Source organism: Oncorhynchus tshawytscha, linkage group LG10, assembly GCF_018296145.1.
Source record: "Oncorhynchus tshawytscha isolate Ot180627B linkage group LG10, Otsh_v2.0, whole genome shotgun sequence".
Classification (NCBI taxonomy): Eukaryota; Metazoa; Chordata; class Actinopteri; order Salmoniformes; family Salmonidae; genus Oncorhynchus; species Oncorhynchus tshawytscha.
This window is the reverse complement of record NC_056438.1, coordinates 14,499,962-14,520,884: the sequence shown is the minus strand read 5'-3', so window position 1 is coordinate 14,520,884 and position 20,923 is coordinate 14,499,962. Positions and strand designations below refer to the sequence as shown.

General features: G+C 40.3%; 1 protein-coding gene and 1 long non-coding RNA gene across 2 annotated transcripts; both read left to right on the top strand.

Moving 5' to 3' along the window:
* Positions 1-3,814: 3,814 nt before the first annotated feature.
* LOC121847572 (sterile alpha motif domain-containing protein 9-like) lies at positions 3,815-5,420 on the top strand (the record flags this gene model as incomplete). The annotated part of the gene is given in 1 exon segment (XM_042329331.1): positions 3,815-5,420. A coding segment is annotated over 1 exon segment (1,606 nt), but the record flags the coding sequence as incomplete, so codon positions are not given.
* LOC121847616 lies at positions 5,418-10,360 on the top strand. Its single transcript, XR_006084458.1, has 3 exons — positions 5,418-6,091; positions 6,392-6,428; positions 9,504-10,360. It is a non-coding gene; the product is annotated as an uncharacterized LOC121847616 (long non-coding RNA).
* The last annotated feature ends 10,563 nt before the right edge of the window (positions 10,361-20,923 follow it).

Sequence of the window (20,923 nt, the reverse complement as noted above, 5' to 3'; positions counted from 1 at the left end):
GACCAAAGTGAGTGGGACGGGGAAATAGTCATTTGGGCATGTCACCTTGTTTTTCTTGGGCACTGGAACGATGGTGGTCTCCTTGAAGCTGGTGGGGGACTACAGCCTGGGACAGATTGAAGATGTCTGAGAAGATGCCCGCCAGCTGGTCAGCCCACACTCTGAAGACGCGGCCAGGGATGCCATCTGGGCCAGAGGCTTTGTGAGTATTCACTCTTTTGAGAGTTTCCGTCACATCAGGCTTGGAAAGCGAATGCACCTGGTCGTCCAGAGCAGCTAGAGCCTTCCTGGATGGCTCAGTATTGTCTGCCTTGAAGGGAGCATAGAATGTGATGAGCTCATCTGGGAGGGAGGTTTTGTGGGCACCACAACTGATGGATTTTCCTTTGTATTTTGTGATAATCTGTGGTCCTTGCCACAAGCCACGTCTGAGTTGCTTGCCTTGTACACGTTGGGCTCTGTTCTGCTGAATGCAGTATGGGCTCTCAGTATTGTATCTCTGTTAATCCAGGCGTTTTGGAAGTATCTCCGTTAATCCAGGCGTTTTGGAAGGGGTGAACAGGAGCTTGCAATGTTTTCCACTTCGGTACACCACACATTTTTGATGCGGAAACAGAAGCCGCCGTTGGATCAATTCGAATATGGAGAAGCCGGCTGGTTGAATAGCAGAGTCCAGTGTATTTTCCATAAGCCAAGTCTCTGTAAAAACAAATACATAGCATTTTCTGATGTCCCTCTGCGATGGAAGCCTTGATCTGAGTTCACAAAGTTTATTTTCCAGCTATCGGACATTAGCCATCAGGATCCCTGGACGACAAGGCAGTGTAGCCTATCTTTTCAGCCTAGCTTGGAATCCATGTTTCATTCCTCTTCTTCATCACCGACTTTGCCTTAGGTTAATCTCGGCCAGGAGCAACAGGTACACCCACTGTGTGGGGAACAAAGTAGTGAATGTAGTATTTCAGATCTGGAAGGCTGCGAGATAAGTGAGTAGTTTACGATTCATGATCCAGAAGTGTTTGTTGGTCGTAGGAAATTATGCACAAACATTCTGAGCAAACAAAGTAATAATTAATACAAACATAGCCGTAAAAAAGCGAAGTTGGACAGGAACCGTCAAGACAAGCGTCCTCCTCAGTGCCCCCATCTTTTAGCTTATGAACCATATGTCAGATTTATTCCAGACTTTGTATTTAGACTCACTACAGCAGTTTACAATGTCCACACTCTGTAGATATCGAATTAGCATAATAGCAAAATCCCCATAAAAATCTGTCTGTTTAAGATAGAGATATGTGTTATTGCAAGGACTGGGTCTCAATCCACTGCATCGACTGCTTCAGCCTTCGACCATCAGACATGGCGGAAATCGGTCATCTCACGGAAATGTTTCTAGTGTTGTAACGGTTTGGCCCACAAACTACTATGACCCCTATATGCAACGATGAAGCCCTCCCGAACACGATGTTGTTCTTCGCTCTACCACCCACAGAAGCGCCACGGGACTCGTCTGAATTCGGTACCGCCGATCTGGCAAATTCTGTCTGTACCGTATGATCAGTTTGGGCTACACACTAATATGACCAATCTATGGAAAGGTGAGAGTTTTATTTTATGGTTGGTTATGACATCTACATACTGTAAGTTTCAAACCAACAAAACCCACTACACAAGGCAAAACATTCCATTACACCATATCATACTTGTCAATAGTATGATTATGTTATATAACATGTTCTTACTGTATTAAATGATCATTGTAATTGTGCACACATTGATGTCAGACATGCACCAACCCCAATGCTCTGGTGCTGATGACTGGGATGAATGCAGGAGCAGATTTCAGGAGAAGGACACCCTCTTTTTGACTGATGACTGACAAGGACATGTAGTGACAGGCCTATTTGGCTTGTATGATTATGTTGGTCATAATGCTTCTTGACAGTGCGATAAAGTGCATTTTCTTAGTCCAATTAAAGGTATACAGAATGGTCATAATGCTTCATGACAGTGTTAAACTGTAGTTTCTACAAGTCATTTCAAATATTATAGAAATAAAAATGACTGCAAAATATTCATTACAACAACAACAAAATTGCAAAAGAAAGGAAACTTCTTGGAAGGGAAACAATACATTTGAATAAATGTGGGTTTTGACACTCTTATGTAGGTGGGGCGGCAGCGTAGCCTAGTGGTTAGAGTGGTGAGCTGATCCCCGAGCTGACAAGGTACAAATCTGGCGTTCTGCCCCTGAACAACTGTTCCTAGGCCGTCAATGAAAATAAGAATGTGTTCTTAACTGATTTGCCTAGTCTAAAGGTCAAATAAAAAATACAATAAATAACCAGCCATGAAATAACGCAATATATGCCAAAACAGATGTAAATATATGGGTCATGACAGTGTTAAAACCATATTATCACAGGTTATGACATGTTATGTCAGCAGTTATGACATACAGTATTATGACATGGTTATAACCTGTCATAATGTGTTATGACAGGGTGGGTGTCAAGTAAAGTGTTTATAAAGACTCTATACCATTTTTTTTTACCTTCCAAAGTAAATTCATGTCAGTTGATATATTCATGATGTAAAATATATAGATGTTTACAGTATTCATCAATTCTCAAACTATATATGTAAACTAGACAATACAATTTTGGATCAGTAGTTAGCAGTTTTTTAGCAGTTTAATTAAGTCATAGTTTAATGTATTGTTAACAAAAGACAAAAAAACATATACAAATAAATGTGAATATAACATTATGAAAAGCAGATACTTATATTGATATCTATATTATTATAATTTGTTTGAGTGATTTGTTGCAGGGAACAAGTGACTTTGTGCATTTCTTTACTGTACTCAGTCAATTGATTTATGTGCTAAAAATAAACCACATACTAGTGAAAATTGCACAAATGTGATTGATTTTTTTTTAATCAGAGGGTAGCACCAAGAAGCAAAAAACACATAGGCATGCTGTTGTATTTATCAGCAGGATGCAATGTCTGTAGATACATCCAACCAATGTCCAATCTATCAGCTATATAAATGAAAGTCCAACAAAGTCAAAGATATACTGTAATCAGCCTTTTGTTTATAACCGTTAATGCCGTTTGACATTTTTACTGAAACATTATTGTCTCCTTTCTCAGAGTCCATACCACCTAATGAAGAACAACTAATATTCAGAACACTGGTTCAGCTTGGGACGGGAGACAACGAAGATGGCACACAACAAGGGGTCGTCCCTGTCCAATGCCCGTGGCCGTGAAATTTATGTTGGAAGTCAAATCAGGGATTCCATTTCCCTTCTGGATGTTTTGTACTCAAATGCATTCGAAGAAGAGGACATAGACTCAGCAGTAGCGAAAAAGGCAGAGGCAGATTTTTACAGAGGAGCCCCACCTCAATGGCTTAACTTCTGCTGGGCTGAAAAGGCAACATCAGCTATTAAAACTACCCCTTTATCAAAAGAGATGGGTACACGGAGCTGATACAAAATATTAAGAAACAGCTTAAGGGCGACCTGACTTCTACCATGAATCTGCTGCATCAGCCAGGCAGCGGAGGAACCACTCTGGCCAAGCAGGTGCTCTGGGATATGCGTAAAAAGCTCAGATGTGCTGTTCTAACAGGTGCTACCTCAGACTTCACCGCTATCGCCAAGCAGGTGATTCACCTTTTCACTGCAGGCAGCCAAGGCCACCAGAACACTGTGCTCTTACTGCTGAATGATGTGTGTATTCAGAAGAATCTGCAGGATGCCATCATGAAAGAGATTACAGACCGAAACATTACAACCCACATGCCTGTGGTCATCATTTTAAACTGTGTGCGTAAGGCAGTTATCAAACAAGAGGACCATAACAAATCAAGACATGTTATTCTCAGGGCGGAACTTTCTGAAGCAGAGAAACAACAGTTTGAGGAGAAACAGATTGAGATCAGTAGAAGCTACAGCAATGAACACAAACAGTTTCATGGCTTTAACATAATGCGAGAAAATTTTAGTGGAGATTATGTTAAAGAAACATGTGCCTTTTTAGATGTCAGGAAAAAAAGAAGGCCTAAAAAATCCCAGCTTCTTTCATTCTTATCACTGGTGAATGCCTACGTCCCTGGATCCCACCTTCTGGAGTCTCAATGTCAGGCATTCCTGGGGCCTCCAGATCCCATTTATGGAGGCCCTTCCTTTGAGCAGCGAATGGAGCCTTTCACTCATCTGATAGTGACATTCCCTTCACAACAGGGACAAGACAAACATGTCCGCATGGCTCACCCACTGATTGCACAGCAGTGTGTTGAGTTACTGGCTACAGCAGGTGTGACCAGGAGTGATACAGCAAGGAACTTTCTGACAGACTTTTGTGGAGAAGAGGTGCAGCAACATTTGATGCCTGTCATCAAAGACATGCTAACTAAGAGGGAAATCACTGTGGATGTTAAGCAGAGTGCAGAATGGAAACGAGACATGTTAACGAAAGGGGAAATGAGAGAAGAAAGGAAAGGCAAGTTTTCCAGGTTGATTCAAGATATTGAAAATACTGAAGGCAAAGAATCCAAAAGCATGTGTGTATCTGTTTTACAACTAGCTTCAGAGAAATTCAAGCAAAACCCATTCTTTCCTAAAGCTCTTGCTCGTTTCTTTTACATTGAGACAAGAGCCTATTCTAAAGCGGAGAAGTGGGCAAAAATAGCAAAAGACAGAGATCCCAACAATTCATTTGTTGCTGACACTCTGGGGCAAGTATACAAGAACCATTTGATGAGCAGGATGAAAGTAGAGCAGAGTTCCTTCAGGGTTCCCAAACAGCTGGGTTCCATCTCTGCACAAGAAATTTTGCAACTATCAACAATGGCCTTTGAGGCTTTCAAAGATGAGGAAAGGGCTGCTGAAAATGAGCAGGGAGCAGAAATGCAATACGATGGTATGACCAAAGTCTCACACATCTATAACAACAGAGGACTATTTGGTTATCTACAGGTTGCCAACATTGTTTTTGACTCACTTGTCTCTCTTGATAAAAACTGGCAAAAGGTCCTTACCATGGAAATATCCGCTGACTCTTTCTTCATATCAATCGGACAGAAAAAGCTCTTCAAGTACAAGCCACTCATCATCAGCCTCAGGGATGAGGTGGAGAGGAAATGTGAGTTTTTTGATGGTTACCTGACTTACTCTAAGCCCAACATTAAAGAAAATGAACCGCATTACTTTCAGACTGATGTCAAGAACTGCTACCGCAAATACGTGGGGACATGTACACCTATACACTCAGAGTCTGCAATAGATGTACCCCTCCAGAAGCTCAAAGAAGAAATGGCCATTGCCTTCCCTGGACTGCTTTGCTGTCTTGATAAGGGCTATGATGAATCTAACTTACGCCGAATAACAACATTGTGGGGGAAATAAAAAATAAAAAAACAAGAAAGATGGTGAAAACAAAGCGTCCCAAAACTTCATCCTTGCCAACATCATCTTAAGCAAAGTGGAAGCAGCATCTCCAATGCTTACCCCGTTGCCAATCCTAAGAAGCAGTCTGGAGAGACATCTAGTGGCTAATCTCAGTAACCAAACCCCAGAGTTTTACTTCTTAGTCCTTTTGCTGTTTTGGCCTGAGGAGCAGAAGAAAATGGATTTCAATATTGACCTCAACAAATGTGTTCTGGAGATGCAAGAGTCCTACAAAAACACATACAAAAAGCATCTTCGCTCAAGGTACCTTCTCCCCCTTATTTTCCTGGGTAAGGGTGAGGGATTGAGTAGACTGGTTCATAGAGCAAAAATAGACAACCTATTGATAGAAGAGAATCCAATGGCAAGGCCAGAGGCAAGGCCAGACACTATAGATCAAAAGTGGAGCAGTGGTGAAGTGTGGAGAGAACCCAGTGTCCAGGACCTTCTTCTTCCAGTCAATGGAGTGGTTAGACAGCACCGGGTGTTTGCGCGCGTTGATGGCAAGGAGATTAACGTTTGTGCCGGCCAACAAAGCAAAGTTTGGAAGTCTGGAGACGTCTGCTTCTACCTTGGCTTCACCATTAGAGGTCCTGTGGCCTACGACATCATCTACCCATCCTATTCAGGTAGGATTAAAGTATTGAAGTACCGGACATCGAATTGATCAAAGACCGGTATTTTTCAAATTTGTATCTCTATATTCTCTCACTCATGTACAGGCTCTTGATATTTTAATGTTCTAATACACAATATAATGACACGGGACGTCCAAACCTCCCAATCTACACAGGGGCGGGAGTGACACTGGTATTTGTGATATCATTGATTTTAAAATGCTTTGTCTACCAGGAAATTAAGACCACTGTATTATCACTGAGGTTAGTGCTTGGTTTGGCTGATTTTCTGATTGATGTGTCTGTCCCCAGGGCCTGTGAGAAGTTGAACAACGTACTTAATGTGATGGTGAGTTAATGTTTGTTACAGTATTCATAAAGCGTACAATAGTAATAGATAAGTGTTTGACAAATGCAACTTTACCACCACCTATGTTGACTGAGCTCTGTATACATGAATATTAAATAGTTTTCATGAAAATAACAAATATGGTGGGAAAATCCTACATTTTGCTCCAGTTTCACAGCTGGCAGCTGCATTCTTAGAATGTCATTTGAGTGCATAATTTGTCAAAATGGGAGGTGATGGAACAAAAAGTGAGCGTAAAAGGGGTGTTACCTGGTACCTGGTACCAGAACACATGAAAAAATAACTTTTATAATCAAGCATTGCATGCGTTATCATCGCTCATTCACTACTCTGGACAGTTCTCATTTTGTCTGTCATAGTTGAAGTGTACCTATGATGAAAATTACAGACCTCTCTCATCTTTTTAAGTGGGAGAACTTGCACAATTGGTGGCTGACTAAATACTTTGTTGCCCCACTGTATATCGCACTGGTCATCCCCAAAGCCAACACCTGCTTCAGACAACTTTCATTCCGGTTCTCTGCTGTCAATGACTAGAACGAATTGCAAAAATCGCTGAAGTTTGAGACTTATATCTCCCTCACTAACTTTAAGCATCATCTATCTGAGCAGCTTATACCGATTGCTTCAGCTGTTGCCTTGCGGAGGGAATAACTACACTGCGTATAAATCTACACTGCGTATAAATCGACATTATTATCTGAGGCTTCCCGGAACATTTCCCAGTACCGTGCTCAATACAATCTTGAAGCGTGGAATCCGATTGGTCAGACCAGCATTGAAGGATTCTAGTCACAAGTATATCCTCTTTGAGTTTCTGCCTATAGGACGGTAGGAGCAAGATGGAGTCGTGTTCGGGTTTGCTGAATTTTCTGAAGGGAAGGCGGGGGTTGGGCCTTGTATGCATCCCAGAAGTTAGAGTAGCAGTGATCCAGTGTATTGCCCGAGCGGGTGCTGCAGTTAATATGCTGATAGAATTTAGGTAGCCTTGTTCTCAAGATAGCTTTGTCAAAATCCCCAGCTACAATAAATGCAGCTGTTTGCTCAATTGGCCTACTTGGAAGTTGATAACATATTTGGTAGCCTGCAGACAAATTAGTCTTCTCTTTTCAGTAGAATAATTGGCTTTCCAACCAGTGCTTTCCTGCGACTTTTTATATTTGAAAGGCCTTTTTTTGCTACATGCTGTTCACTGGCAGATTTGCTGCGCTTCCCGACTGTAGGCCTTGTGATTGGGCTTCACACAATCCACAGCTAGGCTCTTTATTTTAAATAAGCTATTGCTCCTCTGTGGCTGAATTATAGGCCTACTCCTGGTGTAGTATTCTGAATTATTAAATTTATTTCTGAACAGACAGCAGTAATTCTATAACTTTGGCAAATGTATTTCAATTTATCAGGGGTGCTGCGACACCTCCAGCACCCTTCCGCGGCTATGACTCTATAAGGAAAAATATATATTATAAAGAGCAAAGTTCCAGATTCTCTACTACACCGATATGTTGCATTCAATTATAAACCTATATCGGCACACTCAATTAAGTAGCCTAACATGTAGGCTAATCTTAAATTAAAGTTGGCAAATCACCATAAAATATAGGCCTAGTCAACGGCTGCGGGATGAATGAACAATGAAGAAGGAGTTTTACGCATGTGTCTGTGGGAGCAGCCAGGAAAGACAACTCAAGGACCACTACTGCATCCGCAAACCAGCTAACCTGAGACGCTGTTTGATTCAAGGCTGGATTCTCCCTTTATTGAAATAATCATTGATCTAAATATTTGGCTATTAGATAAACGATGACATGCTAAAAATAAATAATCGCTGATCTGACATGACTTGGTTGTAGCCTATAGCGCACGCATTCTATTATTTCACTATCCATCTTTTGGTGAAGCTTTCAAGGATTGGAGGAATGAAGGATGCATAGGTTATCCCAAAACAAATGCATCATCTCCATTATAGGCTATTTGTCTCAGCTATACCGTTAATTTAGACTACCACTTGTTCACATTGTAGAGAATAGTAGAGTATTGTGGCTATGCAAGCTCCTTCACTTGGTTTTTGGGGGCAGCCCTTGATTCCGACAGGGATGCGCAATCGTTCTCTACTCAATCCTTGACCTACATTCACAAGATGATAATTATAGGCCTCTTCGCAGTCTTACAACGCTGACAATGTGTGTCTGTGAAGCCTGTTTGAACGAGTGTATTAGACCCCCCCCAAACACACACACACCAGCATACACACACAACTGTCTATGTATGTAGACACACAAACTGGGATGAAATACCTCATCCAATTCCGTGTGGCTCCTTCTTCTGAAAATAATCTATGACACGACCTCTTGCAGGTCCTAAAATGTCTACTTTTAATAATATGGTAAGTATGTTCTAAAAGTGAAAGGATTTCCTTGTTACAGAAGCCAATTGTAAAGTATAGCTTCACCAGGTCATCAAACTGCAGGCATTTCAACGGTGGCGTGCACAGCAACAGGGAGCCAGGGAGACATGCACTTTACCTAATCCCCTACTTTAGCCTTGAATTATAACTGAATTTATACTCAAAATGTTGACTTTATTCTCAAAATTACATTTAGTCTATTCTCGAAACATTGCCACTTTATTCCCGAACTACTGCCACCTTATTCTTGAAATATTGATACCTTTTTCTCGAAATACTGCCACTTTATTCATGGAATTTAATTTAGACTATTCTCTAAATATTTCCACTTTATTCTCTACATTTTGACACTTTGTTCTCGAAATATTTCCTCTTTATAGTCTAAATATTGCCACTTTATTCACAAAATTTAATTTAGATTATTCTCGATTTAAAAAAAAATCATATATCATTTAAAAGATATATAATAATCCAAGTACCACCACCTATTGCCGTTCAGTTATTTTTTATCTTCACTTGACCCTAGTAATCTCCAGTAGCATCCAAGCTTCAGCCCCATTTATCATGTTTTTAATGTCGTTTTAGTGTATTACATTTGTGGATGTCATTGTGTTTAAATGCAGTTGTTCTGCGACCAATCTTTACCTCAGACCTCAGGCCAGCACTTTGAGGACTTCACCGGACAGAACTGATCTAGAGAGTGAACCAGGTGAAGCCCATCTTGGATAAACTCATCACTGACAAGAGCTAAAGTTCAGTACTGGCTGAACGCACCACACAGGACCAGATGGGGGAGCTCTCCACAGGACTGAGGGCAAGTGGCATCAGAGCAAAATATATTTTCTATGAAATCCTGAAGGAGCTGGAGCCACTGCTAGTCAAAGACCTGAAGGGTGAATGAGGAGCTGGAATGGTGAATTGGGGACATTTAAAGTTTGTTTTAGGGGAAAAGGGCATAAATGACGGCAGTTCCGCTTTGTTTTACTACTTTGTGTTTACAATAAAACACAACCTAAGAGAGGTATAGCCTCATTCTTTTATCATTCTTATTTTTCTACATGTAAATATTAGTAGCCAGCAGAACAGCAACCAGCAACCTAGTGTTTTAGCCTTCAGGCTTTGCCAAAGATATAACATTTTGAGCGAGCTTGGGGGTCTTGTAAAAGTTGGGTTGGAAGATAAATGCTCAACCATCTCACCTAGATACTCTGGATCATTTACAGACAAGAAAATATATAAAGAAAATATGTAATGAAAATACAAAAGTATACTGTGTAAAGAATCGATGATAAAAAGAACAATTCAATTATTTTGGCTACTAAATGATTGAGAAGTCAGTGAGGGTAAGGAATACCAGCGATCTAAATACATGTATGATATGACTTTGTAAAGCTTTATGTACAAGCCTAATACAACTTTTTAAACAGTAATGATATGTGCGAATTTTTGTGACATTTTCACAACACAGGTTTTAGAATATGTATTGAAATAAATACCTACGTACAGATGTGTCTTTGTCCTGATTTAAATGAGACTAAACTGAAATGATGCTATTTTGTTCGTGTGCTAAAATGAATATACATTTGAGCCCTTGTGGCTCAGCTGGTAGAGCTTGGCACTGTGTTTTGGGTTAAATTCCCATGGTGGAGAAATAGAAAAAATGTATGCACTCACTTACTGTAAATAGCTCTGGATAAGGGTCTGCTAATACATACAGTGCTTTTGGAAAGTATTCAGACCCTTTGACTTATTCCACATTTTGTTACGTTACAGCCTTATTCAATACCCCATACTGACAAACTCAAAATTAAATATATAGTATAGTACCAGTCAAAAGTTTGGACACTCCTACTCATTCAAGGGCTTTCTATATTTTTACTATTTTCTACATCGTAGTAACCAAAATGTTTTAAACAAATCAAAATATATTTTAGATTATTCAAAGTAGTCACCCTTTGGCTTGATGACAGCTTTGCACACTTGGCATTCTCTCAACTAGCTTAATGAGGAATGCTTTTCCCACAGTTTTGAAAGAGTTCCCACATATGCTGAGCACTAGTTGGCTGCTTTTTCTTCACTCTGCAGTCCACCTCAACCCAAACCATCTCAATTGATTGGGTTGAGGTCGACTGATTGTGGAGGCCAGGTCATCTGATGCAGCACTCCATCACCCTCCTTCTTGGCCAAAAATCCCTTACACAGCCTGGAGGTGTGTTTGTCATTGTCCTGTTGAAAAACAAATGATAGTCCCAATAAGTGCAAGCCAGATGGGATGGCGTATTGCTGCAGAATGTTGTGGTAGCCAGGCTGGTTAAGTGTGCCTGGAATTCTAAATAAATCCCTGACAGTGTCACCAGCAAAGCACCCCCACACCATCACATCTCCTCCATGCTTCATGGTGGGAACCACACATGAGATCGTCAGTTCACCTACTCTGACTCTCACAAAGACAGATTTCCACAGGTCTAATGTATATTGCTTGTGTTTCTTGGCCCCAGCAAGTCTCTTCTTATAATTGGTGTCCTTTAGTAGTACTTTCTTTGCAGCACTTCGACCATAAAGGCCTGATTCACACAGTCTCCTCTGAACAGTTGATGTCGAAATGTGTCTGTTGAACTCTGTGAAGCATTTATTTGGGTTGCAAACTGAGACTGGTAACTCTAATGAACTTATCCTCTGCAGCAGAGGTAACTCTGGGTCTTCCTTTCCTGTGGCAGGTCCTCATGACAGCCAGTTTCATCATAGCGCTTGAAAATATACAATAGAAATATTTTTAAAAACAAATACACTCCCCTCAGTATGTAATTGGACAGTGAAGAAAAATGACAAGCCAAATGCTACAATACCTGTGAGTTGACAGCTCGTTGTCGTTCCAGTTACACTTCGACAAGAGATACTGAGGTTGGCTCATGATGTTACTATGGCAGGCCATCTTGGGGTCAACAAGACGTATGACCGTACTTTTGTTTCACAGTAGATTTGTTTAAGCCCACCAAGAAACACCTGATTTATCACACAGGATTAATTAATAAGCTGGGTAGAAAATGAATCTGTTTAAGTCATAAGTAAAGACCTTTCAAAAATAGGCTGGCATGATTGACTGTGACAGCCCCCACCCTGGAGAGCAGCTCTCCTACCTAGGAAAATCACCTGTTGTTTGGGTATCGTTATGTATATATGCCCTCCTATTGTTGAATTGTTTAGATTTAAAAAAACATTGTTTCAAACAACCCTGCAGAGACACACACACACCAGGATAGATCAAATGCCTACACATGCTTTAACATATACAGATGCACTATCTTGTTAAATAAACACCAACTAAAGCGTGACAGCTTCAAAGGAATAGATGCACTATATGCATAAATTAACACTCACTCTAAGGCGTGAGAACAGGAACAGGATGCCCATATATGGGCATAACCACGTGATAACTTCCCGCCAGGATGTCCTGACCGGATTCCCAAATATGAGCATTTACACATCATCCGGACATAGGGTCATAAATCAAACGTTTGACGTGTGCCGATTACTTTATTCTCTCTCATGTAGATAACATGGGTGGTGGAGCACATAACAATGTAATTTATTTGGAATCGTTTTCCTGTACGTACTGTGGGCCAAAAAAGTATTTAGTCAGCCACCAATTGTGCATGTTCTCCCAATTTAAAATATGAGAGAGGCCTGTAATTTTCATCATAGGTACACTTCAACTATGACAGACAAAATTAGAAAAAAATCCAGAAAATCACATTGTAGGATTTTTAATGAATTTATTTGCAAATTATGGTGGAAAATAAGTATTTGGTCAATAACAAAAGTTTATCTCAATACTTTGTTATATACCCTTTGTTGGTAATGACAGAGGTCAAACGTTTTCTGTAAGTCTTCACAAGGTTTTCACACACTGTTGCTGGTATTTTGACCCATTCCTCCATGCAGATCTCCTCTAGAGCAGTGATGTTTTGGGGCTGTTGCTGGGCAACACGGACTTTCAACTCCCTCCAAAGATTTTCTATGGGGTTGAGATCTGGAGACTGGCTAGGCCACTCCAGGACCTTGAAATGCTTCTTACGAAGCCACTCCTTCGTTGCCCGGGCAGGTGTGTTTGGGATCATTGTCATGCTGAAAGACCCAGCCACGTTTCATCTTCAATGCCCTTGCTGATGGAAGGAGGTTTTCACTCAAAATCTCACGATACATGGCCCCATTCATTCTTTCCTTTACACGGATCAGTCGTCCTGGTCCCTTTGCAGAAAAACAGCCCCAAAGCATGATGTTTCCACCCCCATGCTTCACAGTAGGTATGGTGTTCTTTGGATGCAACTCAGCATTCTTTGTCCTCCAAACACGATGAGTTGAGTTTTTACCAAAAAGTTATATTTTGGTTTCATCTGACCATATGACATTCTCCCAATCTTCTTCTGGATCATCCAAATGCTCTCTAGCAAACTTCAGATGGGCCTGGACATGTACTGTCTTAAGCAGGGGGACACGTCTGGCACTGCAGGATTTGAGTCCCTGGCGGGGACTCAAATCTTGTGTGTCACTGATGGTAGGCTTTGTTACTTTGGTCCCAGCTCTCTGCAGGTCATTCACTAGGTCCCCCCGTGTGGTTCTGGGATTTTTGCTCACCGTTCTTGTGATCATTTTGACCCCACGGGGTGAGATCTTGCTTGGAGCCCCAGATCGAGGGAGATCATCAGTGGTCTTGTATGTCTTCCATTTCCTAATAATTGCTCCCACAGTTGATTTCTTCAAACCAAGCTGCTTACCTATTGCAGATTCAGTCTTCCCAGCCTGGTGCAGGTCTACAATTTTGTTTCTGGTGTCCTTTGACAGCTCTTTGGTCTTGGCCATAGTGGAGTTTGGAGTGTGAATGTTTGAGGTTGTGGACAGGTGTCTTTTATACTGATAACAAGTTCAAACAGGTGCCATTAATACAGGTAACGAGTGGAGGACAGAGGAGCCTCTTAAAGAAGAAGTTACAGGTCTGTGAGAGACAGAAATCTTGCTTGTTTGTAGGTGACCAAATACTTATTTTCCACCATAATTTGCAAATAAATTCATTAAAATCCTACAATGTGATTTTTTGGATTTTTTTTCTACTTTTAGTCCTTCTTACATCAAATCAAATCAAATTTTAGACATCAGCTGAAATTTTAGACACCAGCTGATGTCTCAAAGTGCTGTACATAAACCCAGCCTAAAACCCCAAACAGCAAGCAACGCAGGTGTAGATGCACGGTGGCTAGGAAAAACTCCCTAGAAAGGCCAGAAACTAGGAAGAAACCTAGAGAGGAACCAGGCTATGGGGGGTGGCCAGTCCTCTTCTGGCTGTGCCGGGTGGAGATTATAACAGAACATGGCCAAGATGCTCAAATGTTCATAAATGATCAGCATGTTCGAATAATAAGAAGGCAGAACAGTTGAAACTGGAGCAGCAGCACGGCCAGGTGGACTGGGGACAGCAAGGAGTCATCACGTCAGGTAATCCTGGGGCATGGTCCTAGGGCTCAGGTCCTCCGAGAGAGAGAAAGAAAGAGAGAAGGAGAGAATTAGAGAACGCACACTTAGATTCACACAGGACACCGAATAGGACAGGAGAAGTACTCCAGATATAACAAACTGACCCTAGCCCTCCGACACATAAACTACTGCAGCATAAATACTGGAGGCTGAGACCCCCCCTCCCTATCTTTTTCTCTCTCTGTTTCAGTTGTGCTGTCATCACCACCATCCCAGCAGGAGAGACCAATACCTTTCAGTGTAATGAGATGGAGGGTAAGTATGTTGTTGAGGTCATCCCTGGACAGAACAAGATTCTTACTCTGTGTGAGGTGAAAGTTTTGTCAAAACTCCAGAGTTTCCACAGAAGGTACTTTTTTCCCGGTACATATATTGATTCTGTCAGAGAAGGTATACAGAATAATAACTTAAATGAACATACGAAAACAAGTATCAGACATCGGATTATTGGAGATGATACATGTTTCTTATGTTGAATGTTTTTTTTGTAACTCAGTGGGAGACATTTTCACAACGCAAATGAGTACAAATCTGTGAGAAAAAAAAATCTATTTTTTTTCCAACAATTTGCTTTAAAAAAAGAACACTAATTTACGCATTGCTTACCAAACATTTTTTTTACTAATCACCTTTTTGTACAGCGCATTGTTAAATAAATATGTTAAATAAAATCATACTGTCAATATATATCACAAGATGTGGTATGAGTAAAAGCTGTGTGCGTGAAGGATCTAGACGCCTGGCTGAAATAGTGCCTGTTGTGTTCAGTGATTTAAGCAAATAAACGCTGGGGCGATTCATTGAAGTTTTACGGTATTTGAATGTCTGTAGAAACAACATTATTCATTTCAACATGTATCAGTTGATATGCAGTTTGCTTCCTATTCATAATGAACATGGTTTTGAAAAGTATATTATTTCAAGCCTGCATTCTTTTGACGAACCAAAGCAGCACCAATGAGTTAGCCAGCCAACTTTGAAAAACAACCAAAGTAAAGACTGATTTTCAGGTACATTTAAAAAAGCTAAACATCAATATATGTTTTGCGTTGTTGAGTCAATTAGGCCATGGCCATTTCAAGCATAACTTTTTTATTTTTATAAAAAGTTATTTCGGGAAGTTTGTGGCTAACTCATTGATCCTGCTTTGCACTATACCCAATCTGGTCTTTTCTCAATAGAAGAAAAGCTGTAGGTGTTTTCATTTCATTGTGCAGTGACCATTCAAATGGGTGACAGAATCACCTGTTAAAACATTGAGAAAGAGCTGGCAAAGAATGTAAGTTCATGTATGAACAGTTTATAGAATATAAATAAATGCAATAACCTGAGAAATATCACAGTGTATCGTCTGCTCTTGGAATGTACCTGCTGTATTACAATGGATATTCACTCATTCATTACTGTATTTCAACTGATATTCACTCATTCATTACTGTATTTTAACTGATATTCACTCATTCATTACTGTATTTCAACTGATATTCATTCATTCATTACTGTATTTCAACTGATATTCACTCATTCTTTAATGTATTTAAACTAATAATCACACATAAGGGCTAGGGTAGACCATAAGTAAGGCACAGAGTTTTCCCTGGTCAGATCATGTTGTCAGGGAAAACTCAGGGCCCTACATGGAAGGGATAATCAACGAGGGTAATCAACGTTCTCTGAACAATAATTAGCGGCTTGGATGGTGTGATCCACGACGCGCTAGTGGAGTAAGAGCTGTCTCTTAATTTGTTGTTATTTGAATATGCTGGTAACAGTTTTATAAAAGCAATAAGGCATGTATCAGGAATACAGTCACAGGTAAATGGGTTGACAATCCCGTGGGCCGAACAACACCATTTGCCTGTGACTGCAGTCATGATACAGCCTCTTGTGCCTTATTGCTTAATTAACATTCCTATTACATCACAATAACTATGATTTATAAGTTTCAATTTATGTGGAAGGAATGTGATGATGAGTATCTGCTCGTGCAGAGAGGTGGGTTGGGAATGTGAACTTGGCACATACTGCAGTGTTCTTTCTGTCACACCATTTCCAGGAAAACTAAAATATAAATCTGACACCAAATAATGAAAGTGTAACTAAGAAATCTCACCCCTAGCGCGGTAACCTGACGCAATCAATTAGTCAGCTAACTTTGACAAAACACCAGATTTAACTATTGATTATCTGGTTAATTAAGAAATCTAAACTTAGATGTGTTTAAGGTTGTTGAGTTAATTACACCATGCCCATTTCAAGCTTATCTTTCTAAAACATACATTTTTACTAAAAACTATTTAGTCATATTAGCTGGCTAACCGACTGATCCTGTTTAGTTGTAAACCCCTCAGGTCTAAAATCTGTGTGCGTTTTATCCAACTCTAACTTTACACACGAGGGAATTGACCTAAATGGACAGGGTCAAATTTCTAACAGAATCAATGTATTCATTTATTTGAGATGGACAATGAACTTTTCTGTAAATGTGTCAGATTTTGTCAGCTGGCTAGTTTTCAGCTGTAGTCCCTGGGGAGATAAATGTTTAATATGTTTATATATATACTGTATATAATATAAATATATATATATATATAAGAATGCTTCCTAAACATTTCACATACACTCCCCACAAAAATACAGTCCTTAGATCATGGGTTCTCAAAGTGTGGTCCGAGGACCCCCAGGAGGTACTGCCGGGGTTCGCGGCTAGATAGCAAGAATATAAAATATTTAAAAAATGTGTAGAATGGCAGGAAATTAGCTTGAAAATTGCAACATTTTCTCTCCAATGCCAAGAAGGCAGGCCTTTAAATGTTCCTTGTCTGGGCCCTAAGACACAGTTCGTCCGGCCATGCTCCGCCAAAGTCATATTAAAACTTCATACAAAAACAAAAGAAAATACAAGAAAACAAAAAAAGAAATAGAAAAAACTACAAACAAGCCAGAAAGTTAACAAGTATCTACAACCCTGCTGCAAATAACATTTGTCATTCTAAATATCCTGAATAATAGAAAGGAATACAGCGTTGCGTCTTGCAGAATAACCGGACCGCTTATCTATGTGCTCAGTTGTAGACTCATGTCTAGCTGCATTTCTCCAGTCCCATCCCTCAGCAGTTTACCAACACAGCGGAAAGGTGGACACTTTGTTATTGTTCAAACTGCAGGTTGTCCCTTTAATTGTTCAATTCTTAATATATGATGTAACGACAAACACAGCGATTACTGGAAGGAAATTAAAGTAGAGTCACATGATCCTTTACAAATCCGTCAAGACAGCAACCTTTTGAACATTTTCAAAGTTTTAAATAAACTTGTGAATTTGATTGAATGTAGCTATGTTCCCCTGTTATATCTTAATGTAATAGCAGTACAATGTTCAGATTATCATCAATGACTCATCAACAGCTCTAACAAGTTATCAACCACAGGACATCCTGTATGCATAACCATGGTAACAATTGAAAGGGAACACTTTCGGATTATGGGGAAATTATCAGAACAAAGATGAGGACACAACAGATCACCTGAATACAGACTTTACACTTTTGACTGGGCAGTATACATTTTACTGAACTTTTCATAGCATTTGTTGATAACGAAATCTGGATTTACTCTGGATACATTCAGTAACATAAGAATATTGATGCATAATCTGGAGTAGGTGCAACATAAGATTAAAACAATGCAAGGGTTAGAGTGAGAGATATAACTGGTGTCTCCAAGTTGCCACACAACTCTCATAAGTGTGCACAGTCCCTAAGTCATTTCAATAAACTTTTATGACTCATGGAAAGAGCCTTCAACTGTTAGGTTCTCTCCTAGCTGTGCCGTTGAGGAAGTAAAGCAAGCACACTTGTATTTTTTTGTTTGGAACACAGACATCACAAAAGCAACCCAGAAGCAGGTTCTTTTGGCTGAAATAGTTGGCTGAAATACTATTCACACACACACACACACAAACACTTCATGTTTCTAAAGGATTTCTTTATTCAGACGAAGGGTACTTCTATGGGACCCCATATGGCTCCTAACTATGCTAATTTGTATGTGGGTTACATGGAGAAACAGTCCATTTTCAATCCCTTCAGAAATGTCAATGTACTGTTTCCAAATAATAATCAAAACAATGAGAACCCTTTTTGTTCTATGGAGGGGTGATGCAAAACAGATCCAGACATTCCATGCTTTTCTTTTGTTCTGATCACCTGATATTTACTATTCAATCTGACACACATGAAATCAGTTTCCTTGATCTTCTGATTTTGTGTGATAATGTTCTATACACTTATCTTTACAGGAAACCTACTGAACATAACAGTGTGTTGAGGGCTGATAGTTGTCACACACTTCCCCTTGAAAAACTGTTTGCCCTACAGCCAATTGTCGAATCAAAAGAATTTGCAAAAGAACTGTCAGATTGCGACAGAAATATGGCTGAGACGAGAGGGGGTACAAAAATGGTCAGATTAATGCGGACATTGAGAAAATTCTAAACAGAGACATGATCTCTTTCATGGACAGTCTCGCAAAAATAAGCATTCTAACTACCCGCTACTCAAAGTGCTATGAACAAATTAAGGGAATTGTTCAAACATTGGCACATTCTAAGATCCGATGACAGTATCCGTAATGTGTTTTTGGACCCTCCCTTGGTTAGAATCTCACAGGGCAGAAATCTCAGAGATCAGTTGGTAAACTCTGATTTACCACCTCAAAATATCCCTTCACAACATGTATTTGCACCTCTACCGGATGGAAACTAAAAGTGTAATAGCTGCACTCAATACAATGGCACTTGCAAATGTAGATCCTTCAAACACCCCCTAACAGGAAAAAATATCCCAAAGAAAGGTGTTATCATGCGCTCCACTAAGGCAGTTATTTTATCTTATAACTTGTCCTTGCGGTAAACAAATTGGGTTAAACAAAGTGCGAAATAAAACTACAAATCTCCGAGCATCGTTAGGTGCAAAAACACGACTTACCCACTTTTCAATTTATTGTTAAAACGAGAGGCTGCCTGGATCATTAATTTAAAGACCCTTGCTCCCTTCAGTCTCAACATTGGCTTCAGATCAAAGTCATTCTTGTGATTTTTCTATTCATTGTTAATGTTTGTAGGCCTATGTAGCCAAATTGTATCTATTATGGTATGCTATGCATTCATGTTTTTGTATGTTCTTATATCTGAGAGTATACCAATGATGTCAATCCACCCGGTCATGATTAGACACCTGTGTGCGTCCTTTGACACTTTATAAACTAGTGACCCGCAGTGTTTGTCATGATACCCTGATGACGACCGCTTGTCTGTTGAAGAGTTGGTTATTAGGTTATTACATTATTGCATATGAGCTCCTAGAGTGTGCGGCTCTCCTTTTCTTTTTCAAAAACCCCAAACCCAGCAGCTTTCACGCTCAGTTTCCTGTGTGTATCAAGAATGGTCCACCACCCAAAGGACATCCATCCAACTTGACAACTGTGGGAAGCATTGGAGTCAAAATGGGCCAGCATCCCTGTGGAACGCTTTCGACACCTTGTAGAGTCCATGCCCCAACACATTGAGGCTGTTCTGAGGGCAAAAGGGGTGCAACTCAATATTAGTATTGTGTTCCTAATGTTTGGTATACTCAGTGTATATTGCACAAATGAGAAGGGAATGCTCTTTCTCAATTCCTTGCATCCTCACCGCCTTCTCGAAACTCATTGGAAAAGAAGGTCAGAGGAGGCTTGGACTTCCTCCTCCAATATGGTTGAGGAGGCGAGGAGATCCGATTCAAGGAATTGAGAGTTACAGCATGGGTAAATACCTGAACAGGTTCTCATCTGCTTCTCCAGGTCATGGGGTAGTGGTGGTGGAGTGGAGGGGGGAGGGGTGTGGTGAGGTGTTCCGGAGGGTGTGGGTTGAAGTGCAACTGGTGTCAGCCTGCAGGAACCTGGCCCTTCATAAGGAGTTGCTAGGGCATAATGAGCAAAGTAAAGCCCCCCAGCCAAACCTGGACGACGGGGAACAGTTGTGCTCCGTCCTATGGCACTCCCAGCCACAGCCAGTTGTGGCACAGCCTAGGAATGAACCCGGGGCTGTAGTAACACCTCTAGCACTTAGACCGCTGCGCTACTCGGGAGGTCCCCCAACTTATTTTCATTTACAGTGAAATGTAACTTAAGTTAACAATGACAACTTCATCATCATCTAATCTGTCCAGGTCATCCAGTTTACCTTGGAAACTTGGCACAGACTGATGCATAGAGACCAACTACACAGGGAAATACATCAACCTGAACCGGTTTGAATGTGGGTGGCTCAACTCAAATTTGACTATAAAAGGACACATCATCCAGGGTCAGTCATTGCATTTCAAGAGCCAAGACAGGTAATAACTTAGCAACCTATGATTATAAACCATTTCATGTATACAATACAAAGGTTGTACTTTCAGATGAACCTGATTTCAGATTAAAGTAATTGTTTCTCTGAAGTGTAAATATGATATGTTTCTTTCCAGACTCGGCCGTGATTCCCACAAAAATATAGAAC